A 27,565-nucleotide genomic window follows, 5' to 3' on the forward strand; every position below is an offset into this window, starting at 1 on the left:
CGAGCCACTAGAACAAATAAAAGGCAGGCTGTGAAATGCCCGGCATGCATGATGTGTTGAAACTTGCTGCTGACAGCAGTTTGAGCAGCCACTCATTCACATGCAGCCATTCATAAGACGCAGGGTAATTACCTTCTCCAGGGCCTGTGTTATGATCATTTCTTGAAGCAGAGCATGAGATCTCTAGCAACAGAATATAATTACAGTGGAAGACCCAGGCCTTAGCCCCCACGTAGCTCAGGGAAGGTGCTGGGAAGTGATGCTCCAATGGAAGGCTGCAGGGAACTCTCCCATTGTTAGCTATACTCGTCTTACTGGGAGCCAAATGCTCGTTTAACATAAGATTATGGCAGCATCATTTCCGGGAGGACGCTGACCTATCCCCCCTGAGCTCAGGGAGCAAAGCTCAGAGCATCGTGTGACTCCCTTGCTGTTGGCACCATCCGACCGGCTCCCTGAGTTTCAGCGCAGCCAGCCCGCCTGGGGTTGACCGCTTGGCAGTAAGAGCGGGAGACCTGCTCGGAAGTGGAACGACGGGGAATTCCAGCGATCCTCTGGTCGAGCTCAGATTTGGATCCAAACTTCACGGCTCAGGCCTATCTCTACAAGGGGTTTGACCTTCATAACACTGGACCCAGACACGTTGCCTCTGCGCTACGGTCCATCTCAGTGGCTCCACCGGTTCTGGACTAGGGGAGGATAGTGCCAGGCCCCCCAGCGTATCTCTCGGACCCAGGCATGCCACCCCCTGGAAGTGAGGCTGTGGGACCTTCCTGGGCTAACAGTATAAACTAAAGTCTTGGGGAAGCCCTTCCTTGCCTCCATGTCTGGCTATTCTAGTCTGTGTTGGATCTTATCCTGCCCCTATCACTGCAGTATCAGACCCCCTTCCAGTCATGCATAAATGATGTGACTAACCTCCAGCACCTCTGCTTCATTCTCTCTCTCTCCCAGCCTCTCCCCAGGCCCTGCCTTTGGGGTGTGGAGGGGGGAGCAACAGGGGAGCTGGAACTCTCCCCCTCCAAGCCGCTAGGATGATGCTGCACGGGATCGGATTGCCTCTCTCCCTCGCCACCACTCACCCGAAAGGTTCCCTCGACTCCTACCGCTGTAACGTTTGCTCACTCCACATAGGGGCCTATGTCCCCTCCCCGCCGCCACCTGCGCTGTGCAGGTAGGGCTATCCCTAGCTCACTGCCCTGGAGAGATCCCAGAACATCAGGGGGACGCAGGAAATGACAGGGAGACAACAGCTCTCAGCTCAGCCAAGCAGCCTCAGTGCCCTCCCCTCCCCTGCCGCCAGCGCCGTTGGTACTCACTTGTCTAGAGATCTGTCAGGGAAGGTGAACTGGCCAACGCAGAGACGGTCAATGTTGCTCAGGGGGATCCGCTGTACCTCGAGGCAGCTGAGCCTTATGAAGTCATATTTGCAGACCAGGAGGGTGGTGTCTGTGATCACCATGACCCGCTCCCTTTCATTGTTCCAGTGATCTATCCTGGGGACAAAGCAGACAGTGACCATCCATGCTACTGTGAGAGGGGAGAATTAATGAAGATCAGAGCAGGACTCCAGCCGCAGTTTGCATAAATAACCAGCACTGCATTGTGAAATGGCCCAGACATCTCTACCCCAGCGCCTAAGGATGGATGGGTCCATAGGTTTTTGGAGCCATTTCTATGGTGTTGCTTTAATCCCTGTTGGACTTTCCCATGTGGGAACCTGGGAAGCTGTTTCTTTTCTTATTTGAAATAATAATTAAAATGAAAAGAGGAACAGTCTGCTCTTTGGCTTGGAAACCCAAGGATCAGCCTGTGGCATGTTTGCGACGGTTCCATCTCTGAGCGTATTGTTCAGTAACTTTTACCGAGGGAATTTATTGTGTGTCCACTAGATGGCTGTGCAGAGATTTTCTTTTGCTCCTTTAAAGCCTCTCAGAAAAGCAACTATATATACACAGCATTTCAATGCTTCTTAAGACCTTGCTGCATCTGGACCAGGGAAAAACCACGAGTGTAATTAGCAAACCATCTTTAAGGATGTGTATCTCGAGAATCCAGAAGTACTCAATAAAACATTAGCTTTGTGTGACAAAAAGGAACGACTGATTGGAATCATGCTCAAAACAGTACTTTGTCTAGAAGAAAACAAGTCTTCATATAGGAAGATGAATACGTTGGCTAAAGAGACAGCATTCCCAGTAGAAGGGGGGACATATAATACATGACGCCGGTGAATGCTCTGTGTCAATGGAATATTCCATTCAGAGTTCAAAACCCTGAAGGACTGTGAATTGTTTTAAGCCCAGAATGGCAGGGAATGCGCTGCAATTTCTGATGTCAGCCAATTTGCAGACTGGTGTGGAAAAGGCCTCACCACTCAAACACGTCTGTCAACTGTGGATCTAATGTTTTGTAGCAGATTCTCTTTCTAGTCTAGAATAAAGATGAGCTTTAAAAAATCCCATTAAGGGATGTCACTGAAGTGCATCCACTCAAGGCTGTGGGTTCCCCCAGGATTATAATAGCCAGAGATGGGTCTAAATTAGCAGAGGAGAATTTAAGGAGGCTGAGCCAAACTACACTGTGTTGCCACTGAATGGTAACACACAAGCAACAGAAAACTTGGAAGAGAGAAGTTTGCTGCAGGAAGCGGACTGCACTTATCTAGTTGCAGTTACTGAGCCAGCTTCCCGATGAGCTTTGATCCTGAGTAACAGCGACGACTCTCCGGATGTCCAATACACACACCGAGGTGCTAAGACAGACTCTAATATGACCGTTTCAGAGGGGTAGCCGTGTTAGTCTGCATACAGCAAAAACAATGAGAGTCCGGTAGCACTTTAAAGACAAACACATTTAATTTCCATGAAAGCTTATGCCTGCAGAAATTAAATGTGTTAGTCTTTAAAGTGCTAGAGGACTCTGGTTGTTTCTGATATGACCTATTCTGCTCAATATCAGTTTATCACCGTGGTATCGGGGAGCCTAAGGGCGATGAAATGTGCACACACATTAAAAAAACCCAACCATTCTTACAATACACACAGGAGTATCTGTTCCCTCAGCTCTCAGGAGCGCTGGAGCAGGCAGGGAATCCTGATTCCTCTGGCTTCAGTGACAGAATAAATTCAGAGATGCTCTCGGTATATCAACTAAATAACCAGCCCTCGTCAGGACCACTTTTAAAGACGTGCATTTAAGCACTGGACAGAGGCCACCGCTGGTAGGCAGATACTGTATTTGATGGACAACTGATCCAATATAACAAATCATTTGACTGGAGGCCTTACAGTCAAGCATTTAAGGGGCTCGATCTCTTTTGCCTACCGAAGAGAAGGTTATGAGGTGACTTGATCCCAATCTATAAACACCCCAAGTGGGAGACAGCATCGGGTGTTGAAAGGCGCTATGACCTAGCAGACAAAAGCATAACTGCAGTGGCTAGAAGCTGAAGGTAGACAAATTCAAGCTGGGAAATGTAATGCAGATAGATGGAAATGAGATGCAGATATATAGCTAGATTTTTAACACTGTGGGTAATTAACTGTGGGCACAGCTTACCTAGGGATGTGATGAATTCCCCATCAGTTGGAATCGTTAAATGAAAATTAGGCAGCTGTCTGAAATACACACTCCAGCTGCACGACAAGTTGTTGGGTTCAATGAAGAAATCAAGGGTGAAGTTCTCTGGCCTCTGCTATGCAGGAGGTCAGACTAGATGAGCACAATGGTCCACCCTGGCCTGAGACGCTATGAACATCTACATCCCTACCGTATATAATCTCTCTACATGCTCATCTGCCCAGGGACGCCAGGTAGCCATTAGCTCTGTGTGCATTTTTCCATCACAGGGAGCTCACAAGAAAGCGACGCATTTAATTGTTATCCGAGCCACACCCCCGCTATGAATTCATTCTGGCCACAGCAGGTGATCCCTGGATGCTCTCAGGGCCCTGCCACCAGACAGTATCATCCGCATGTATTCAGCACACGTCTCAGGCTGAGCTTCCTGACACCAGGGCACCAGCAGGCCAGTGCGTTGGTCCCTGGGCTAGGAGAGCAGGGAATGGCCATAGAGGAGAGGGCAGAGATGGGGGGACTCACGTATGGGGGGATGAGGATAGCTTTGGTGCCCAGAACCCCGAAGAGAGGTCAGTCACCCACCAGGAGGGATTAGAAGCTGGGAAAAACTGGGGATTCACATGCCCTCCCCCCAGATGCACACAAAGAGACCCTGATGCCCAGGGGCAAGGACGGTGCTGATACCCAGATGCAGACTCTGAGGAGTTGTATTTGTGAACGGCCATGGTTCTATTACAGACATACAGCCCACGTAACCAAATGCCCACTCAAGAGGCATGGAAAGGCCCAGTCCAGTTCCCACAGACGAAGCAAAGGTAGCCACTGCCTTCAGTGATGTCTCCATCGCAGGGACACGCGCACAGGGGCAGAGGTCGGTTTGCACCAGCCCGGGTCCCTGAGACCATCTCTGCTGCAGGGTCTGGGTACATGAACGGGGCTGGAAGCGTTTGTGATTGCCACGGTAGTTAGGGGAAGAGGAAGGGGATATTGACTGGTATAATGAGGTCTTCTCTTGGAGTGCGCTTAGCAACCTCGGGCCAGCACCTCTGCCAGCCAGTGCTGGGCCCTGCAGGGGGTGAGGAGGGGCCGGTAGGGTTTGCTGGAGCGCAACACATCCCCTACACCAAACAGACCAGGATAGCGCAGGGGCTGCGGGGGAGCAATGTATACGTGCTATCCCAGCACCAGCCATGCGGCAGTGCATGCATGGCCCTGAGAGCATCCAGGGATCACCTTCTGTGGCCAGAATGAATTTATAGCGGGTGTGTGGCTCTGATCACAATTAAACGCATCCCTTTCCTGCGCTGCAATGGGGTCAGATCCAGCAGCGACACAGCTGCTGGGTGCTACAGGAAGGGACAGGTCCAGAGCAGGCAACACGCATCCCGAGAGCTATTCTGGGGACACTTTGCAGCTTGAGTAAAACGCAGTCAGTGCAGGAGTAAAGTGGGGAGGGGTAGCGAGCTCATCGGGGGCAAGCTGGGATTCCAGGGACTCGGTGCAGCTTAGCTCCTGGGCTCCGGATCGCAGGGAACTGCTTGCAGACGCCGAGGAGCGTTTCATCCGGGCTGAAAGGCCCCATCGGCGACGCCTCACGACCGACAGCGCTTGCTGTGGCGGGCACGGGACCGGTAAGTACAGGAGGCTGGGGGAGGACAAGGGAGGAGCAGCACAACTGTCTAGTCAGGCACGATGCACACAGGGGACTGGGTCCCTGGCAGAGCCTTCAAACCGCCTGCCCACTCCAGCGACAGGAGGAGGAGACCGGAAACACAATCATCCTGTGGGTCCTCCCATGGCGAGCGTCTCCCCCTCACCCCTCTGTCTGCCAGCTCCTAACTGACACAACAGCCTGGCCACACGCGTGTGTGCGAATGTCACTGCTGGCTTCCACTGGCTGGAACGTCAGGCCTGCCTGCTCATGGGCGTGCTCATATCGCCCTGCAGCCTACGGAGGAAACCAAAACCTGAACGTTACTACTGCTAACACAGCGATTTCTCTGCAGCCCAAGCGTGAGGGGGACAAACATTGTGAGGTCCATCCGCGAGGCCACCATTGTGTTGTTTAGTTAACGGCCAGACGATCTGCCGACAGCCACGGATTTGCGCCAGGGAGGGCCACTTTGCTTCTCTAATTAATGGCAGTCCGGATTTGAGAGCGGGCCAGGTGGGCAAAAGCACCAAGGCTAAGGGGCAGTTCCTCTAACTTTCCCCCGGGGTGGAGTATCTGAGAGATCCCGATTCATAGACTCATCCCAGTTTAGGGTGGGAAGGGACCCCAGGAGGTCACCTAGTCCTACCCCCTGCTCAAAGCAGGACCGCGCACACCTGAACAAGCTCAAAAGACAGAACTCAGTCTTGGCACTTCTGAACTAAGCACCAGCAGACTGGCTCTCCCCCACTCTCTCTTAGCCATGGTAGGGAGCAGAAGAAAGAGGAGACGAGGAGTGGTTTGGGGTGAACGGAGGTTAATGCAGACCACGGTCGGGTTGAAACGGTGGTGATGTCACAGATGGAGGAAGGAAAGCGAAAGCGTCTGGATGGGAGAGCGCAGCCGAATCAGGGGGCGCAGGGTTAAGAGAAGAAAGCCATTAGTTATCACCACCATGGTTCGGGCATAAGAAACATTTGGAGCTAAATTAAAGAGCGCGCAGAACAATGCACCAGAAAAAGACAGTGCATCAGTTCAGCCTCTGAGCCTCCATCCGCAGAGCAAATTGATCTAAGAGGAGCATTGCTCAGTCTCGGAGACAGGAGGGGGTGATTTTGCAATCCTGGCATCAGCAGGCAGGAGGGAGAGGAACGACACGCTCCCATCATGTGGGAGGAGAGCAGGGGACTGAATAGATCCAGTCCCATTTCAGAAATAAAGAGCCCACAGCTGATACTGGGTAGCCCCTAAAATACACTGAAGACCACAGAATTGTAGTGTGGACCCAAACTCCAAAAGCTGAGCTGGCTCGCAAAGGGTTCCAAACCGCAGCGCCCCATCAGGCTTGACAAAGTTCCAGGTTATTAGAGAGACAAGGCGGCGGAGGGAACATCTTACACGGGACCAGCTTCTGTGGGTGAGAGAGACGCACTTTCAAGCTTACACAGAGCTCTTCTTTGTCTGGGAAAGGTACCCAGTGTCAGTGTGTCAGGGCTAAATGCAGGGTGGAAGAGATTGTTTAGTATAAGTAATTAACACATATTTCAAGGGACCATTCAAGGTGAAGTGGCCCGTTAACACCTCTGCAGTCACAGGACAAAAAAGGGGGGTTAGTGGGTTATAGATCGTTATAATCAGCCATAAATCCAGTGTCTTTATTAAATCCATGTTTTTAGTGTCTAGCAACGTGATGAATTTAAGCTCCCAGGCCAGTCTTTTGAAGGTGTCCTGCAAGTTTCCTGTGAGGATGAGGACCGAGGTCAGATGCGGAGTGATCCTTCGCGAACAGAGCTCACCCATCCGTGAGGCGGTGTTTTTGTCCTTTATCGTTTTTCTGTGTGCGTTCATTTGAGAGTGTTGGCATTGTCTCATTTCACCCACACAGTTGTTAGTGGAGTAGCAAAGTTCCAGGTATCATTGGACAAATCCTTCACGGGCCAAATTTAGGGCTTAAACAGATTCAAACAGAAAAAAGGTTCCCAGTTCTCGGCATTTGTTTTTTTTCCTGAAACGTAGGGTAAAATTTTTCAAAAGTGCCCAAGTGACTTAGGAACCTGAGTCCCATTTTCAAAAGTGACAGGCACTTAGGAGCCTAAATCTCATGGAAGGGCAGCGGGTCTTTTGTTCCAAAGTGCCCAGCTGATTTTTGAAAATGGGACTGAGGCGCTTTTGAAATTTTTATCCAACAGTGTTGTTGTGGGCAGCTGGAAACAAAATCTACAAAGAACGTTGCATGGTTTTGAATGAGCTAAAGCTCCAACCCTGGTGCAAGATCAGGTCCTGGGCTTGTAAAGTGCCTTTGACCCGTCGGGATAAACTGCCCTCTAGAAATTCAGGTGATTGAATATAAATCCAGGGCTGGAATTTCCAGTCACCTAAAAGATTCATGGAGTCTAAGGCCCAGAAGGGAGCACTGTGATCATCTGGTCTGACCCTCTGCATAGCACAGCACAGAGAAAGTCCCCAAAAATATCCCCAGAGCAGATCTTTTAGAAAAAACACCCAATCTTCATTTCAAAATGGTCAATGAAGGAGAATCCGCCACACGCCTGGGTAAAGTGTCCTAGTGGCACCCAGGTGCCGTTCATTTGGATGGACGCTGGGAATCCATTTGCAGTGGGCAGCTTTCAACCCCAGCACGTGCGGAAATTTCAGCCTCTCTGTGAGGTGCAGGTGAGGTGCCTCTAAATCTCAGACACCTGCCAGTCCCAGCACCGCTGAAGCCGTTTAAAAGAAGCTCACTGAGACATCTGCAGCCCAGACACAGTATTGGGAGCACAGCAGCAGCCCCTCCCAGAGGCCTCATCAGAAAGGGTAAGTCTGACATCCTCCCGGCCAGAGCCCGGTTGCAGACAAAGAGCAACTCGCATCACAGCTGGGCTATGCAGCCCTCCCTCGGAACGCTGGAGATTTGAAAAAAAAAAAACTAACCAATATCCACGAGCTCCTGAAGGAGCCAAAGCTCGCTAAGCCGGCGCTGCGCTAATTCCAACAGCTGAGCACAGGCAGAGCTGACAAGCTGCTCGCCAAGCAGGTCACGTGCCCACAGCGTGGTACCATTAGTGTAAGCAAGCAAGCGCTTAACCATAGTTCCCTATCATTAGGCCATGCAATCCACTGCATTTGCCATGTACGTATACCGCCAGGGCAGTATTTACCCCACATTAAAAGGTCGTTTCACTATTGTTACCAATGCACAAGAGGTTTCATGGTCCCAGGGCTGCTGCCTACCGGTCCATTTCCGCTATCGCGATGCGGATCCTTAGGTTGCTTCGTTTTGTCCCATAACTTTTTTTTTTTTTTTTTTTTTAAATACACAGAAGGTGGGGAGGGAGGAAGGGGAGCAAAACGGGAAGAGGGTCTCGTATTGGAGGGACTCGGAGCGCAGTTCCTGGTTCTGATCCCGAATTCCCGTGTAACCTGCCCTCTGTCTCAGTTTCCAGCCTGTAAAACGGGGATAAATACTGCTCCCTTTCAGCCATTCTCTGTCATGTTTACTGAGACTGGGAGGAGAAGCCCACACGTACCATGCATCTGTGGAGCAGCCAGCACAGTGGGGCTCTGATCTTGGTTTGGGGCCTCTGGGTTTTACCGTACTACAAATAATAGATGATCATCGCGTTCACCAGGGAATTAAAGGGGGGAAGGAGACGGGTGGCCACCGTTCTCCATGCATTTCAGGCAAGTGCGAGGTGCTGAAAACCTGGAGACTGGCACCATCGAGCTGCAGAGCAGGACAGCACAAGGGACAGCACCTTCCCCCCTTCTTCCCCACTCTCCTGTCCATGTGGCTCAGAGCTGTCCTAAAGGCACCATTCCAGGCTGCTGGTTCAAAGGCAGCCCGGGCGAGCGGCGGGTGAAACTCACTGCTCCTTGGCTGGCTCTGATGGGAGCTGCTGGTCTCAGCCTTGTTTCCAGACGGGACAGCAGATGTTTTACAAGAGCCCTCATTCCACCTCCTTTCCCCCACTGACGGGGCGTTTCAAGGACGTGGGGGGACAGTGAATGAACTGTACTATGCTCAGCTCTCGAGTGAGCCACTCCGGCATCCCTCAAGGAGATGCCGCGCTGGTCGCCAGACGGTGTCAATGGAAGCGACTCCCTGGAGTTCATTGGAGCTGGAGCCATGGTCTGGCATGACGTATTTCCTGCCCCTTTCCTGGGTGGAAGCCCTACTGGACTTTGAGAAAGCACCAGGAGGTAACCGTCTCCCCCAGAGTCCTGGGAAATAGTTTGTCCCCCAGCAGGGAAGGCGGTGATGCCTGATATTGTGCTAGCACCATAGCTGTGCCTGACATGGCTATCAGACCCACCTAGGTAACCCCGGCCTACCAGCCTTTTTCTCTGAGCTCTCGAAAAGGCTTTGAGAGACCTCAGCCATGTCAGGAGTGACATTAAATGCTGTTCTAGTCTCAGCTAAACCCAGGGAGCCCCCTGCAAAGATTCTTCCCCGCAGAAGATAGACACTCCCGGGCAGGAACGATGTGTCATCAGCGAGATTGAGGAGCTGTCATTTGCCAACTGCTGCAATCCTCTTAACTAGAAATAAACACAGCAGAGGAGGCAACTACCAAGTTTCAGCAAAAAGAAGAGCTCTGGCATTAACCCTTCCCTTTTCCTGAAAAGAAACGGCTAACAGAGACCATCCAGTCTCCCACTCCCCAAACCAGCTCTTACACAATCACCAGAGAGGCTCAGATGACTCCAGAATTAACCCTTACATTGACATGGTCTCTCTTCCTCTTTGGGTAGATGATGATGATTGATGAGAAGACCACCACCTACCTCTTATCTAGCACTTTTCATCAGTAGACCTCAAAGCACTTTACCAAAGGAGGCCAGCATTAATATCCCCATTTCACAGATGGGGAAACTGAGGCACAGAGGGGGGCAGGGACTTGCCCTAGGTCACCCAGCAGGCCAGTGGCACAGCCAGGAACTGCATGCAGGTTTTCTGAGTCCCAGTCCAGTGCTCTATTCTCTAACCCACACGGTTGCTAATATAATAAATGACACTTATTCAGCACTTCCCGCGACGTGATTTATAAAACACTAACAAATGGGTCATCAATATTAAGAGACTCTACGCAGCTCGTTATACCTCTACTCTGTAGGCATAGGTCTACTTGTTCTGTGCCTCAAATTCCTCTCCTCTTGACTTCCCTTTCAACAGGAAGTCAGGCTGATGTATCTGTGCAGTCACTCTAAAAGCAGGGCCCAGAGAGCTTAACCCAGCGTCACTCCATGACCCCCACTCCCCACCATTGTTGGTTTATTTCTGATAGTCCATAACAAAGCCATCACCCCAGCCAGTACCCCATGAATCATCACGACTACTTACTCGGTCAAAAGCCAGAAGCTCTGAGCGGTTTCCTCTGAATTCTTGACCGCATGGATTTTTAGATCCTCTATGGCTTGGTCAAATGCTCCTGGCTAGACGGGGAGAACATCAGCAAAGAAGAGTAAGATAAACATGGCAGAAAGAAATCGTCGCTCAAACACACATGCTCCTCTTATCTAAGCCAAGGGGTCGGAGCAATGCCCAATGCATACAGGTGGCTCCTCCAAAGGAAACCCAGTTCATACCTGTAAGTGTCACATCCCATGCCTCAGAACTAGGGAATCTATGCTTAGCATGGTTTCCAAGCACTTTTTATTTGGAAATGACTCAGTGACATCTGTAGCTGCCTTCTGGTGGGTGGGGATGTTTCCATGACCTTATGTACACAAGCTAATTGTAACATCCTTATTGTCCAGCTGTTACAGGGGCCATCATGTGGTGACAATTATCCCTGCTCTGAACAAACAGAATACAGTTCAAATAAACACAGAGCTTTCAGAACTACCAGAGTACCCAGCTGGATTCCCGTGGAGGGGACACATGATGGAACTGGCGTTGGGGAGGTCTCATTAGTGCAAAAGCCTTCTGTTGGTTTATGGAAGTTCCACACATTTCAGTCAATAAGTTCGTTCCTGTGTGCGTCTGTGATTCCATTGACTTCGGTGGTGTTACTTCAGATTTACACGGGTGTAAACAAGACCAATGTCTGCCCCATATTACCTGGGTCTTTCTTTAATATCTGTGATAAGGGCACAGCAGAAATGGAGGAAGCTGGGAAATACGTGGTATTTCTTTGTTGGGCGTGGGAACCCTCAAACTGACACTCACGAGTTCCACCTTTTCCTCTAAAAGCAACGTGTAACTGCCACTTTCACATGATTTCAGTATGAGCCCATAAACCAACCCTGGCCCACTGGAGAGGTCCCTGAGTGCCAGCAAATCGGAGCTTGTAAGAAAACGCAGAACCAGGAGAGCCTGACATGCCTTCACCTTTCCTATCTTGCCCTTCTCACTGCTCTGATTTCACGGAAGTGGTCACCTGGCTTTGGAAAGGCTGAAGCTCACACAGGCAGCGCCACGACTGATTCAGACCTCTACACGGCTGGGGGGTTTTGGGGTTTTTTTTTGATAGCACGCAGGAAACCTAGTGTCAATATGAGCCAAGCCAGCGTCTTGCAGGCAAGTGCGTCTCAGAACACAGTGGGGTGCCTGGGGGCTGCTTATTAGAGTCCTGCTGCCTACAATAGAATGCTAGCTCTAAAAAGGCAACAGGGAACCATTCATTAAATAGTAAATGATCAAATGGTTTTAGCTCCTTTTGTCTGCATATAATTTACATTCCTGAGTTTAAATTTAGAGATAGTTTCTCCCCTTCCTTTCCCCTCCCCCCTTTGCCCTTCCGGCTTGATAGCTCCTGGAAAGCAATCTGAGGGGGGCTTATAAATATATTTCCAGTGGAGCTGAAGTATTGTTCCTTTTGTAAGGCACGGCTGTGCATCAGCGGTCTCTGAGCCAGAAACAACGATCATACTCACAGCACACTGCACGTGATTAGCCCTGAGTGCTGCTCTTCCAGCCAGGAAGACTCTGTATTAAATAAGTGTAAGAATTAAGGGCTTGGTTCTGCAAATTGCTGAGAATCTTCCGCTCCTAAGGAGGCCAGCGTGAGCTTAGAGGTCTCAACTTCCAGGAGCCACTTAGCTCATGTGCTATTAGGCCCCAGTTCTAAGCGAGTGGGACGGAGATGGCGAATATCTTCCATGGAGACATGTGCATTCAGACTTTGTCTCTACTAACACTAAGGAAAGGGCTTATCAGGGGCTATCAGTGCATGATACTTTGCAGACACTTCCACTGAGTCTTAGTTGGTGCCTAGACTCAAGGGTGATGGGCAGTCCACAAATACAATGCATTAGATGGAGGCCTTCTCTCCTTTGGGAATTTGCTCCCATTCCTGCTGGCAAAAGGAGAAGCTGCACCAATGCAGAAAAAGCAAAGCCATGATGGTTACCGAGGCAGGTTGCCCAGGGTTCAGATGGGATTAGCTACGCCAGCACCGATGGTCGGCTTGTCGGTGAGGAGTTCTGGCCACTGACTGATGGAAACTGAGGCAAATTCCCACATCAGACAAGGCCTTTGATTAGACAGAGCAGTCTCGTGAGCTATTGCTTCTCACAGCATCGGGGACATCAAATTGCAGTCCGTGCCACACCCTCCAAAAATCAAGCAAGTCCAGGTTTGAGCTACACCATCCCCACATGCAGGGCAGATCGTGAGCGCAGTTTATGGAGGAGCTCCAGCTGGAAATCGTGCATGCCTGGAGCAGACTAGACTCACATGCAGGTTGGTTTGTTTTTTTTCCCCAGTGAACATAAATCATAGAGGGTCTGACTCGAATCCTAGCCACATAAGTGTAGATCACTCAGAATCCTCTTGGCAGTACGGGGCCTGACTATCCACGTGCCAAGCCATTCCGTGGGCAGTCCGTTAACTAAGGGAAGCAAAGAGGGGTGGGGTTTTCTTACCCTTGTAACAAAGAATTTCCTCATGGCGTACTGCATGGCATAAGCGTTCGGGAAGCGCGTAGATTCGGAAGTCACAGGTGGAGACACCAGGCCTGCAGTCAGGTTGGGCTCTGGGGGTTTCCTGTCGCCTGTCTCTCTCATTTGCTCCCCCATCCAGAACCCTTGGTTGTTTTCACCGTTAGACATTTCAACAGCCTAAAAAAATCAAGCAAACAAACAACCTAAATGTTTGAACTAATCCTTTATATTAGAGCTAGACAAAGGCACTCCAAGCATCAAATCCAAATGAATGCTTAAACCACCAGGATTGTCTATATCCGTGGCCTTCAAAATATCCTTCAGCTGCATTAGTAAATGGCATGGACATGACAGGACAGGACGCTATCGCCTTGGCTGTAGCAACTTCCAGCCTCAGATCTCCAAGTGCTCTGTCAATACGAGCTAGCTCTCATAACCCTCATAGGGAGGGTAAGTGCTGTCCCCCTTTCAAGCACAGAACGGTGGCGTGGCCTGATCAAGGGCACCAGGAGTTTCGTGGAAAAGCCGGGAACAGAAGCTCCTTAATCTCAGTCCTGTAATTTAACCACGACGGACAATACTTCCGCTCAAGACATGCCAAGACCATCATCCAAACCTCTGGGTGAAAGAGCGGACCCGCAGCTGCAGCGCCTCGTCCTGGCCAAGCCAGGCGTGACAGCTCTCACCGCTCTAGCACCCCCTGCCCATGGTGGTTCTGGTTCTGGAGTGGTCTCTCTTCCTGTAACTTGACCCTCTGGCCAGGGGACAATTTGTTCCCACCCCTTCGGGGATCACGAAGTCCAAAAGTCCTTAGCACAACGTCTTCAGCCTCCACTCCAGGCCCTGTTGTCCTCACCCCCTTTTCTCGGGTCTCTGTCAGTCTTGTCCCCTTCTCTGGACTCGCGCTACTTTGCCGCTGGCTAGTAGGAGAACCTGGGCCTAATCACTCAGCTAGGCTCCAACCCAGGGATCCTATAACCAGTAGCCAAGGCCTGCTCCACCCAGCTCCTCACTGTTCTTTCCCTGGGTTTCTTCCTTCTCTGCCTTTCTCAGGTCTTCTCCTCCAAAACCAGCCTAAGTTAACCCTTCTTTCTGGGGCCAGGATTCGCAGGGCCTTCCCCTGGAATCCAGTAACAAGCTCCCAAACCATCAGATACAAACATAAACCTACTTCCGCCCTCCTTGGCCTTGACATCACATCCCGCCCAATAACCTCCCAGGGCTCTCTCCTCGGAGGTCACAGAATCGTAGGGTCTTAAGGGACCGCCAGGGTCATCTAGCCTAACCCCAGGCCCGGTTCCTGCCTTTCGATAGCACTCCAGGCTGCTTGCCAGCCTTCCCTGTTCCAGGGGAGACCCCAGGGCCAACTCGTCCCAACTTCTCTAGTCCCAGGGAGTGACTGCAGCATTCCTCATTCTCTAGCTTCAGCCCCCTTCTAATCCGAAAAACTCCCTCTGTGTATAGTCCTCTCCTAGCGCCTCCCCAGTTGCGCTTCCTCCTCCTTAGCCTGGCCCACCTGGTGTGCTCAATGGCCTGAGCGGCTCATGTTAGCCCTTTCCTTGCCTGCATGGTGCATAAACCCTGTCACACTCCCGAAACCTTTTAAGGTTGTGATTGCATGGGACCTGGTTGCAAACCAAATCTAGTTTCGATTTTACAGGAGCAAACCCTGCCCGACAAACCTGAAGCCCACATGAGAAGTTCTGCAAAAACAAAATCACCAGGCTTTCCCACCACGCAAATCTCAATTTTATGCAGTATCTATTTATTCATTAGGGTCCTTTTGTGATGACCACATACAGGACTTGCCAATCATTCCCTTTCCTAAACAGCATGTTCCAGGGGACAGCATTCACAGGGGAATAAAGGAGTAACACAGGCCTCGTCCATATTCAGCCATCAGCATCGAGCAAATGGCATAGCTCCATGAAAGTTAACCTCAGGCAGAGGAAAGGCAAGCAGCAATTTGCACCAGATTTAGTTCCCGTTTATTTTCGTGGCATCTCCTGCTGTCGTTCACACGTACACTTGTTTACACCAACTATTCATTGAATGGGCATCGTTTCAAGCACTTGGCAGAGCTGTAACCCAGCATCTTGGACTCTTCTGCACCGTCCTCTGATCGGACGATAGGAATGCTTTCGCCACACCTTGCTCTGGGCAATGCTAAACTTGTTCTGTGTTAATTTCACTTGCCAGGAGACCCTGGTGGAGTTGGAAGGCTTTGCCAACCTCAGGGACTATTTAGGGTGGAGTTGCAAAACAAAGCCAAATTTGCAAACTTGTTTTTCCTGCCTGTAAACCGAAGGCTCCTCCCAAAGACAAGTCAACTGAGAAAGAGAAAAATCTTTCTTCTTGCAGGGAGGACTTTGCTGTGTATTAAGGACATAAGAAGACACTCAAAGGCTAGGCTAGCAAGAATGCATGCCCTAACTGTGGCTAGAGAGAGGATGTGTATATTTCCATTAGAATTTTCTCTCTCCTATTTTTTTCACCCCGAGTCTCACTGTATTTTTATTCATCCACTTTGCATACCAATCTCAGCCACCCAATTCTTTTTTTCTGTCTCTCCCAGTGGAATGCAAATCTAACAGTAGAGCGAGTTGGGAGTTTTTCGACAAAACCGTATTTTTATTGGAAAATGCTGATTCTTCAAAACGAGCGAGCGGGGGCACACACACACCTCCATGCCCCAGAATAGTCTCGTGGTTAGGGCACTCCACTGGGATGTGGGAAACCTGGGCTTAAATCCCTGTTGTGTCCATTTTCTCAGGTGTGGAGGTGCTTCCTCTCCTCCACTCTAGGACCCCAGCCTATATGAAGGTGTCAGAATTTACAAAATATATGTACCGTATTTTGACTCTGCAGTAGGGATATATGCATCAACTCAGGCCACAAGAGACTTCTTTTAAAGTTAGAGCAAAGGCACGATATCATTACCCCCGCTTTCCTGCTGTGCTGTATAGTGACCCACGAGGATGACACATCCTCTGCAATAAGTTCTTTGCAATCTCCTAGAAAGGAATACTATGGAAAGGGATCGGGAGGGTCTTAGTGGATCACAAGCTGAACGCGAGTCAACACTGTTGCCAAAAAGCAAACATCGTTCTGGGATGTATTTGCAGGAGCGCTGTAAGCAAGACACGAGAAGTAATTTTTCCACTTTGCTCCTTGCTGATTAGACCTCAGCTGAGTATTGTGTCCAGTTCTGGGCACCACATTTCAGGAAAGATTTGGACAAAATGGATAAAGTTCAGAGAAGAGCAAGGAAAAGGATTCAAGGTTTAGAATGCACGACCTATGAGGGAAGAGTGAAAAAATGGGGTTTGTTTAGTCTGGAGGAGAGAAAACTGAGGGAGGACATGATAACAGTTCTCAAGTAGTTAAAAGGCTGTTACAATAAGGAGGGAGAAAAATTGTTCTCATTAACCTCTGAGGATAGGACAAGAGGAAATGGACTTAAATTGCAGCAAGGGCGGTTTAGGTTGGACATTAGGAAAAGCTTCTCAACTGTCCGGGTAGTTCAGCACTGGAATAAATTGCCTAGGGAGGTTGTGGAATCTCCGTCATTGGCGGTTTTTAGGAGTAGGTTAGACAGACACCTGTCAGGGATGGGCTAGATCAGTGGCTCCCAAACCATTTGTCTCGAGGGCCACAAATATCATTTTTACAACGGTGAAGGACCACCAGTCTATCAGCTCAGAAAAAATGTATTGACACACACACCATTAAGCACTACAAATCACTGCCTATTTAAAGTAATCATTTTGATGCTTCCCTGCTCCATTTTACATTCACTAGTTTACAGCTACAAATGACGCACAGTACGTCACACACTCACAGACCGAGCACTGCACACTGAAGCACACGGCCTGGCAGTTAAGTGGCGGTGGGTGGCCTGCACTTAGCCACCGGAAGGCACTGATTTTTTAGAGTCCTGCCTCTCCTCAAGCCCGGTGGATCCTGGCTGCTCCACCAGCAGCCCCCCACCCTGCCCCCCACCCACTGCAGCCAGACAGAAGGAGTTCGGAAAGGAGGCTGCCTCCTCACTGATCTCCCGTCCCCCTGGCTGCAGCAGGAAAACCGCACGAGTCCTGTAGCCCTGTGTGCTCCACCTGGGTCCCTGGGCAGTGGCTCTCTTCTGCAGCCAGGTGGACAGGAGATCAGTGCTCCCCTCCCTCTGGCTCCAGCAGGGACCCCAGCACCTATGGACCAGGCGGAGGGCAGCATTGATCTCCCATCCCCTTGGGTGCAGGAAGGAGCCTGCACGGGTCTTGTAGCCCAGCAGCAACGCTTTCCACCTGGGTCTTTAGGCAGCGTCTCCCTTCTGCAGCCAGCGGGAGGGGAGCGAAGAGCCACTTTAAAAGACCACGCAGGCCACTTTTGGCCCCCGGGCCACAGGTTGGGAGCCACTGGTCTAGATAATGCTTGGCCCTGCCTTGAGTGCAGAAGACTGGATTAGAAGAGCTCTCCAGGTCCCTTCCAGGCCTACAATTCTATGACGCAGAATTTGCTTTCGCTCAGTTCAAAGGAGGCTCAGCTCTTGTCCTTTCTTTACATCGAACTCCAGGGAACTTCTAACCTTGAAATCAAGTTAAACAAAGTCCTTTGAACGTTTTCTAATTAACCCGAGATCGACATCAACAACTTCCTTTCAGTGTTTCTGAGTATCCGAACAGACAGACTTCTGCATATTTCCATTGTCTGGCCTTCTGCATTGTGAAAGATCTAAGCAACATCTTTCCTAGACAGCTCTTTGCATTTAAATCACGGACACCCCTCCTGGTAAGGTCATTCCCACACGGCCCTGCTGACTTGTGTAATGGAGGTGTAAGACTCAGAGAAGACCTCCCACATAGTGCGAATCAAATGAAGATAGCAAAGAGATGACAGCGTGGTAGGTTTCCCGGCGCGTGCGACAGCCAGCTCCGTGCAATGCGCGTGAGTTCAAATTGCCACATTCGCTCTCACTCAGCTGCACAAAGGGAATAATCCAGAGTAAAGCTATTGCTGCCATGGCAACCCGTAATGGGCCTTTAATACAAGATGCCATCCCAGCGCGGTGCGGGTCCACTTTGAACCGCACAGAGATTAGCCACGGGCCTGAGCACAGAATAGGACCCTCGTGCGAACAACAAACACGAGCGGCGGAGGTTGGAATTCACGCGAAGGCTGAGAAAACAGAAGGTGCTGCCCCAGGGTAACGCAGACAGCTTCCCGAGACCTTGCCGCCATCGGCAGGCCCAAGGACAGGGGCCTGTAAATAACAGGCCTGGCCTGGGCCAGTGACAGAGTTAGAAGGCAGGGCCATCAGCGCTAAAAGCATGAGCATGTGCTGGAGGAGACGTTCGACTCGCTGTCACCTGCAGCGAACTCGCTGATCTCCTCTGAGCACCAGCCGCTAGAGGGGGACAAAGACCCCCCCAGTCTCCGAGCGCAAGTTACACACCGGGCGGATGTTTAGTATAATGATTTGGATGTTGCATTGCCCAAGAGCCTTTGTGCCAAGGAGTTTACAACCGAAAGTGTAAGACAAGACCCGACCGATGGAGACAGACTGATCGGCGGGGGCGCACCAGGACACAGCGAGCCAAGGGCTGGTCAGCGTGATGAGCTGTGATCTCAGCACACAGACAAACAGCCTGTTGTCGAGATGTCTGTAGGCACACGGCACAGGAGAGTTTTAAGGAGGGTTTTGGAGGATGACAATGAGGTAGATGTGGGGATGTTTACAGGGAGCGCCTCCCGGTTAGGAGAGGCAGCCTGGGAGAACGGATGAAGGTGCTGGTTTGACAATTTAACACGTGGGCAGCGGAGGCTGGCCTCCCAGGAGCTGGGAACAGACTAGTGTGTTGGAGGCAATGCGTCCACACTGTGGCCTACCTGCAGCTTTGGTTCAGGAGAGAGAGGTCAAAAGACCAAACCCGGCATTAGTTCCCGGCTATGGGGTGTTAAGCACGACATATAAGCGCAGTGGGTGGGAGGACAGTGTACGCAAGCATAGGGATTTTCTCTCTTCACTAGCACTCCCATGATGCTTTTCACCAAAGGCCCCCAGCACCCTTTATATGCACGGATAAAAGATTGAAATGCCCCTGTGAGGTAAGCAAACTATTGTGATCCCCCCCGTTGCAGTTGGGGAAACTGAGGCACAGAGAGGCTTTGGCTCACCCAAGTCAAGTGACAGAGCCAGGAATGAAAACACGAATGTTCCAATTCCCAGTCCCTTGCCATACACCCCAGACAACAGTCTTTCCCAAAGGACACTGAGCAAAGTCTCTGGTGGAAGAGGCAGGAATCGGCTGCCTGCTCTGAGGAAAGGAAAGGTCCAGAGTGAGAGGTGGAAGAGACTTGATACCAGGACTCCTGGGTTCTACCGGCTCTGCCACTAACTCACCGTGTGGCCTGTAGTCGATCAGTGCTTTGGGATCCTCAGATGGAAGGTGCCACGGGAAGCAATAACAATGATACCTAGCTCATCTACTGTGCATGTGGACCTGATCCACCAGCCTGGGACAAACGACCCGCCATGCGCAGTTCAGTCTGTAGCCCCGTCTTCAGGGCCTTGTTTATTCTTCAGTGCAAATAAAATCAAAGGAAATGTGTAACAACAACAAAAGATAGAATCCTGTTCCCAAACTACATTGTGGGGCTCTGGCTCAATGGTTAGAGCTTCCCCAGCCCCGGGTGTGAGCAGAGCCTGTTTCCCCTCTCACAGCTTCTGCTGCAGCCATGGGAGAGTGCACTCCCAGTCCTCTCCTGGTCCCAGGCTTCCTGGTGGAGCTGGAGCTCCTCTTCAGATCCTCTGCCTGGGACTCTTCACACCGTCACCTGATGCTGTCCAGCTGGGTGAGAAGATTCCCGAGCCAGAAAAGGGCTGGCTGGTCCCCGTTGCCCCTGGCCTTTAAAGGGACAAATGCCCTGTTATACTGCTTTACAACGGGAGGTAAGTGTCATTATGCGAGGATGCCAAAGTCACCCTATTGATTGTCCTAGGTGAGGACCCCCTCACTCCACTTCCCCAACCTGACTTCAGAGTGCAGGTTTTGTTCTTCCCACAGCTCTGAGATTCCTGCCCCGGAGCTTTCTGCAGCACTCACCCTGGTTTTGCCCTGCAATGTTTCTTCCTCCAGCACAGCCCCAGAGACCTCGCTTGCTCTCAGGAAAAATCATCATGCAGTGTATGCTCAGGGAGTTCACCTTCCATGAATAATCCTCACCAACGGAACCGGCTTTGCAAACGCTCCCTGCAGTCAGCAATGCCAACGATGTCACACTCAGCTCTGCCTGTGGCTGCCAGTGCTTGCCGGGCAGGAGTCCGTCCAGACCCCAGCGGGGAACACCTCAGAATACCGAGAGTGGAAAATAATTTCACCCCCCATTAGCTAATGTGAAACGTACCGGACATCCCAGAGCTTGGCAACCTAGACCTTGAAAGACAGGGCTGAGGGTGGGAATGCAGGTGATTGCGGTGGGGATACAGAACGGAATAGAAGGTGTGGCAGGACTGGGTTTGAACAGGAGGCCATTACTTCGTAAGGGACCATGGTAAGCAACGTTCAGTCTAGACATGCCCTAGTTCAGTTGCAAGCTGTTGGGCTTGATACAGGAGGAAGCAGCCTGGGCTATGCAGGAAGGCAGGTGAGACTGATCACAACGGTCGTTCTAATGCTTCAACGCTCTGAGTCTTCCAGACCCTGGGAAGACCAGGAGAGGCCAATCAATGAGAGATCCAGCTGAGACACAGACTTGCAGGATCTGGGCAGTCACAGTCAAGCGAGGCCACAGACTGCTGGGACGCTGAGCAACTGTCAAGAAGATGTGTGCCGGAAAGCGGGATCACTGCGTCACTCATGCATGCATCACATGCATCACTTGTGCTGTGTGGACAGGGCATGAGGGCTGGGCTGCCAGGAGTCCTGTGCTCTCCAGAAGCTCAGCACAGGCACTTGGTTTCCGATGCGAAAACGGTAGCAGCTTGCAATACCAAGCAGCTGGCTAATAGAGTCCATCCATTCCTGCGCCATTCACCACCTGTCTGCGTTCTCAGTCCTGAATGCATGTGCTGAGAGGGCAAAGTCCAGGTCAGCTTAATTGATTCAACAGCTCCGTGCTGTTCACTCAGGAAGGACTTATCCCTCGGGTTCCAGGGAGTACGACGCAGTGCGACAAATCCACAGGACTTCCTGCTTCTCTCTTTGCTGCATAGCATGACTACTTGGAAATTCATGGTAGCAGATGGGCTAGAACTCTAATTCTCTGGCTCTAATAGCACAAGCACCTGCCACCTGAGTGAACAGAGAATCACTAGAGGCAGTGTCTGGTATAGGGCCTATGACACACGATTAAACAGTTCTGGTACCATCCAGTAGAGGTTGGTGGTACAAATACAGCCGAGCCTGTTCATTTCATACAATGAAGAGGATAAAATAACCCGCCAAAGGAATTTACCCAGCAGGGAATAACGGCCCAGTATTTTATCAGCATCATGCAATAACTTCACACACCCATACAAGAGGGTTACAGGCCCACCAGGGCTGTGTGAAATGAGGAGGTTTTGGATTACAGAAATACATGGAACAACCTTCATCGGTTTCAGTCCCACTTTGGGGTCATTTTGCCTTGAACAGCCCCAAAATGCAACCGTCTTCCAGAGCCAGCAGGACTTCGGCACAGCTACCAAATACAGCTCTGCTCCCCTATCTCGGGTGGTGGACTCAAGCAGTCGACTTTTGTGGCCTCTCTCAAATTCAGCGTGAGCCTGAAAACCAGCCGGTTTGATATGGTTTCTGGTTTATAGTGAAAGAGTCGTGCAGCGCTGTCCCAGATTATCATACTAAACCAGGCGCCTTCAGCTCGAAGGTCAACTTAGTCTCAGTCTAGTTCTTCAGCATCACCCCTCATTGCACATGAGCCACCGACCATGCGACCTGCTATTAAACTGCTTTACTGGGCCGGAGGATGGCAGTATGGACAGGAGACGACACAACAGTGGTGTTCAGAAAGCTGATCTTAAAACAACAGCAGGGGACCTGAAATCAGCTCCTGGCTCTGCCACAAACTCCCCGGATAAACTTCCCTTCTCTGTGCCTCATTTCCACACCTGTATTTCCTTGCCTCCCGCGGTGATGGGAGGATGGATGTATTAATGACGGCAGGCATAGATGTCCCTCAATAGAAGGGGGGGAGGTTATGCTGACCTTCCATCTCCCGCGTTTGTAGATCCAAGCCCACCTCAAGGAAAGGAGATTTTCAAACAAAAGCTCGTTTCTCAAGAAAGAAATCCGAGCAGGGAACTAGCCTCTGTCTCCTGAATAGCCGGAGAAAGGCTTTGACGGCACGGCCTCTCGGAAGGGCAAAGTGTCAGGGGAGCAGGGCAAAGAAGCATTTGTGGCAGAAAAACAAGAGGGGAAGAAATAAAATGAAAACCTGTCCACAGAAGCCTCTGAAGAAGGAAGATCTCTCACCACCCCCCCACAAACACCGCCCTTAGCACTTGTTCCTTCCCTCACCTCCTTACGTTCATTCACACAGCTTATCTCCTTGGCGGTTGGTGCCCTGTGTTCTTCCTCCTTAACTGAAGTGCTGCCTACAGGCCTGGCTTGTGAATTTTGCCCCGTCTGAAAAAGCGGTTTGTCTAGTTCAAAGGAAGGATAGGAACAGAACGGTGTCATGGTTGTTACGGTAATAACAAGGAGAGGCAGGCGGAAGATTAACTCTAAAGGCCCTGCAACAAAGACAGCGGCTTTCCCAGTCAGCGCCCAGCAGCTGTGGCATCAGAGGCAAAGGCCTCCCTTGGTCTGGAGCTGTCATATACTCCCCGCTCCCACTTCTCCGACCTCTCCTGTGGAAGATGGCAACACAGAGAACTCCCCCGCAGATTAGGGAGTTCTGTGGGGGCTTACCTGCCTCAGGTAAGCGGCTCTCTCTCTGCCAGCCACTCAGGGAAGGCTTCAGATCGGGTGTCAGGTAGACCAACCAGGAAATTCAGCTGCTCCGCTGGCTGAGAGGAAGCCGGTTGGTGCAATTGTCCGTTTAAATCCCCAAAGGCAGCGAAGGACGTTTGTCCTTCTCTCACACTGTGTTTAGGGCTCTCAGGATTTTTCAGCTCTCGCAGCTGGTAACTGGAAAAGCTTCATAAATGAGAAGGGAAGGACTTGGGTGCAGCTGATTGCCCTGTGTTTGACTTAGGAGGAGTGGCAGCTTTGTGACTGCACACACCCAGCATTCATCAGAGGAGATACTGGGCTGGCTGGACGTGTATCCCACGGATCAGAGTCAGAATATGCTAGCCATCTTCCTCTGTGCTCAGTCCACAGAAGATGAGGGTTTCTTACAGCCCTAGCTACAAAGCCTGGTTCTTTAGTCCAAGCAGCAGAGACTCCTGCCTTTCTCTCTAGAGGCTGACATTACAGTGGACAGAACAGTACGGTACCTGCTAATGGCGGCCATCACTAACTCCTCAGCTAATATTTTCCACAGCGCTTAAGTGGCATTTTCAGGATTTGGAGACCAGTCCGAGGGCTTCAAAGCTCTTCTTCTGAAATTCAGAGGGAGACAGAGGGGGGGGACAGGGAGGGAAACATACAAAGCAAAACACCTGTAACGGGCAAGAAATTTTATCCAAGCAGATTTCTGCCCCCTCCCCTCTTGCTCAGCTGTGCCAACCGCCACAAATGCATTGATTAAGCAGCCCCATTTGCTGTCCTCATTAGTCACTGCACATCCGCCTTATAGTCCCAGCCCTACTTAGCTGGCCAGCTCTGGGAGGATGACGGTACAAGGTGGGATAGCGGACAGCTGCTAACTCCGGTAGAAGAGAGAATGGACAGATGAGTGGAGCTGAGTTGAAACATTTAGAAATTTTGATGAAAAAAAATACAGGTCAAAACTGTCATTAAAACTTTCACCAAAACGTCATCTGTTTTTTTTAAACCAGCTCTGTAGGTGGTTGAAAACTCTGACGTTTCAACATTTCTCACCAAATTTTCCCATTTCAGTGATGAAAAAAGGGTGACGTTTCACAAACATTTTCATGCAAGATTAATTCTCTTTTTCATCCAGCTCCACCTATAGCAAGGTCTACCAGATCCAGAGGCTGGCGGCTGAAAGAAGCTCGACACATTCAGGCTGGAAATAAGGTGCTCATTTTTAACAGTGAGGGTAATTAATCATTGGAACAACTTACCAACAGCTGTGGTGGATTTCCATCATGGGCAATTTGAAATCAAGACTGGATGGTTTTTCTAGACGGCTTGCTCTAATTCAAGCACAGCTATTGGACTGAAGGCAGGAATGAACACGGGGAAGTCAGACTGTGTTACTGAGACAGTCAGACTAGATGATCACAATGGTCTCTTCTACCCTTAAAAATCTATGAATATAAATAGGTCTGAGTGAGTCCATCCCATTGAGGGCAGCGGTACAGATGCAGAGAACCATCCTACACGCCCGCTTCCCAGCACTCGTCCTTGTGCAGGGACCATCTCTCCTGTGTGTTTGGAAAGCACATGAAGGTCACCAACATAATATAGCAATAACAATTATAATGTGCTGGTGTTTGTGGGCATAGCAGAAGAAGTGAGTCCTAAGAAAGGATCTAAAAAAGGCCTGGCACATTGGCACCCACAGACCATCCCATGTGCGGGGGACAACAAGGCAGGGCCCGGAGAAGGGAACTAAAGGAGAGCTGAGCCTGGACTTGCTGGTGGTGTTGGGAAAGGAGGAAAAGACGTTGCAGAATGAGATCCAAATACAAAGCGGTCCAGGGTTCTGCAGGGCCTTGCGGGACCAGCAGAGGAGTTTGAGGTAGTTACAGCAGGCAGGGTCTTGGCCGGGGAGGAATGCGATCATCAGTGCAGCTGGCAATAAAGATCAAACAAAGGCTGACTCAGGAGTCTCAAGAAGAATCAACTTCTCCTGCTTAGCTCCATTCAGTTTATGGTTCTCTCCTCCCAACCCAGCCGCACCCCCTTGTCTGTTTCATCCATTTGTTGCGTCCTGTCGGATACACAGATTCTGAGCTCTGGGACACAGACTGGTTTCTTCATTGCATTTCTGTACAGCGCGCAGCACCACAGGGCCTGCTCCTTGGACGGGATTCCTAGACTCGGCCCGAATGGAAACAACAAATCACACGGATGCGGGAGGACGAGAACATCACACGCCCAGCAGAGGGAGGTGCTGTTAACGCAAGCTCACCCCGCTCACACTCCCTCCCTCGTTTCTTTTTGGGTTAGACGCTGTCGAAGGGGACGGTCTCCCTGGACTCAGCCGCCACTTGCGTTTCATTTACCTTGACTTTCTACCCATCGTGAGTGGCACGGAAGCTGCAGTTGACAAGGAAGGGCAAGCGGGAGGAAGGGAGGTTGGTTGCAAGTGCTAATCTAACGACAGCAGGGTCCTGATGGAGACAGGCCCCTACCCGCAACCCCAGGGCAGCTGAAATGGAAGCTGGGGTCGAACAGAAAAACAAAACACTGTCTCGGGGCAGGAGGGAGGTGCCCCTGCTCTGCCCTCCAGGTAGGACACATTCACCAGGCCCTAGGAGTGGTGTTTCGTTGGCTCTTCTCAAAGAACCAAGGGCACAGTTCATACACTTGGAGCCACAGAGCAGGTCTGGCATGGGCTGGCGGGTGGGAGAGACTGGCACAAAGCATCACCATCCTTGGAGATTCCTGCATGGCGGAGGGAAGAGAGCCTTGACTTGCCATGCGTTGAAGTCGTGCTGCAGGAGAGCTCCCCCACACCGACCCAGGATTGCATAGGCAGCAGGAGGGAGACCCAGGGAGACCGTCCGCCCTCTCTACAGCCCCAGTGAAGTGATCTGGACAGCTCCCACCTGGCAGATGGACACTGCCAACTGCGCCGCCTGCAAATAACCACAAGCTCTGTTCCTTCCGCAGGTATCCGGACATCTGCACCCTGTTGCTGCCATAGCTCATTTGGCCATCCGGTGGCAGCAGATGGCAGCTTATAGCACCACGCTGTACGTGTAAAAACGGAAGTACATTTTGTTCCAAAGCCAAAGCTGATGATACCCTGAGGAAATGTGTTTCTCCTCCCCTCCCCTTTTTTTTTTAAAGACAGACAGGCAGGGATATTAGCAATCACATTCCCATCTACATTCACTAGGACAACTAGGTCGTATTGCTTCATCGACAGCACCCAGCCCACTGCGCACACCACGTCCTGAAACACTCGTTTCTGACATGCCTTTGGATGTTTGAAAATCAGCCCGCATTCAGAAACCAGATGGCATCAATCAGGGGATTCTGATGATTATTGATTATTGCAGGATGGCTGCTGGCAGAGGGAGAGCAAAGACTGACGCAGAGGTTCCCAGGGGAAGAGGACATGCAACAACACAGACGCAGAGAGGGAAATTGCATAAAGAAGGATGAACTGAGAAACAGTACCAAGTTCTCCTTTAGTGTTTGCATTCATTCTAGATACTTGGAAATCAAGCTTAGCATTAGGGAATCTGCTTGGCTAATGTGTCCCACAAATCTTGTCCCCCTATACGCAGCCCAAACCAGAGTCAAACTTTTTCTGAGGTTTTAAAAAAAAAAAGTTGAATTTATTTTCCACTTTATTTTTCATTTCCATCTGTCAGGCCATCAAGTGCCAAAGGACAAACACTGTAGCTGTTTCCAGCTAAACCAGGAACAAAGAGTCCCAGAAATATGGGGAGGAAAACTGGCTCCCCCTAGATTTCCAGGCCCAGGTTTGCGGGTTCTAGAGATCCCAATAAGCAACAGGACTTTCGGGTGTTTGTATGAACTGAACCTCCAGAGCTGTTGAGAATAATCACTGTTTAGTTTGTTTTTAATGCTTTAAGCAAACCTTGGTTCTCAGATGGAGGAAGGTGTAAGAGAGGCTGCACCGACAAACGCCCCTTCTATCTTGGCACCCCAGTCACTTAGCTCAATCTTAGAATCATAGAATATTAGAGTTGGAAGGGACCTGCAACATCCAGTCTTTCCTATTGGTGAGATTTACAGCTATGTCAGGGATGGACTATGTATGCTTAATCCTGTCTCAGCCAGGGGGATGGACTAGATGACCTCTTGAGACCCCTTCCAGCCCATATATTACAGGGACATCACTGTATAAAACAACGTAGGGATTGCCGTCCTTGCAGTGCTCGCTCGAGGTATAACTCAAGTGTTGCCCCATCCTGATTCCTGTCCACACAAAAGTCTCTAGCTCCAATTAAGTGGTGCTTTAAATCTGAGCTAGCTGGCTCCTTGGGGGTTGGGCGAGAGAGGCGGGTTAAAGTTCTAGTGCTACTAGTGCTTGAACTGGAAATACAGACGGGATGCAGCTGCAGGCCACAAACTTGAGTGAACATTATTCACCAGCCGCTAACCCAAACACCGTGTAGCTGGAGAGTTATTTCCCAACATGGCCACTCACACTCCAGCCTAGCCGTGGTGTAGCAATGCA

General features: G+C 50.6%; 1 protein-coding gene across 2 annotated transcripts in view; it reads right to left on the reverse strand.

The window, feature by feature from the left end:
• TPRG1 (tumor protein p63 regulated 1) overlaps positions 1 to 23,219 on the reverse strand; it is a 58,004-nt gene extending 34,785 nt beyond the window's left edge. Inside the window, exons 1-4 of one of the 2 annotated variants that reach the window (XM_067561022.1) lie at positions 23,023 to 23,219; positions 13,100 to 13,294; positions 10,575 to 10,666; positions 1,320 to 1,496 (exon numbers count right to left, since the gene is read on the reverse strand). In XM_067561022.1, the coding sequence (XP_067417123.1) occupies positions 1,320 to 1,496; positions 10,575 to 10,666; positions 13,100 to 13,285 (455 nt within the window). In that variant the 5' untranslated portion in view covers positions 13,286 to 13,294; positions 23,023 to 23,219. Of the gene's footprint in view, positions 1 to 1,319; positions 1,497 to 10,574; positions 10,667 to 13,099; positions 13,295 to 22,629; positions 22,651 to 23,022 lie in introns of those variants that run through there. The other variant, XM_067561023.1, reaches the window with a different exon arrangement.
• Positions 23,220 to 27,565: the final 4,346 nt, after the last annotated feature.

The sequence above is a fragment of the Emydura macquarii genome, unplaced genomic scaffold, assembly GCF_026122565.2.
Source record: "Emydura macquarii macquarii isolate MOO-44397 ecotype Brisbane River unplaced genomic scaffold, CSIRO-AGI_Emac_v2 contig_2365, whole genome shotgun sequence".
Lineage (NCBI taxonomy): Eukaryota > Metazoa > Chordata > Testudines > Chelidae > Emydura > Emydura macquarii.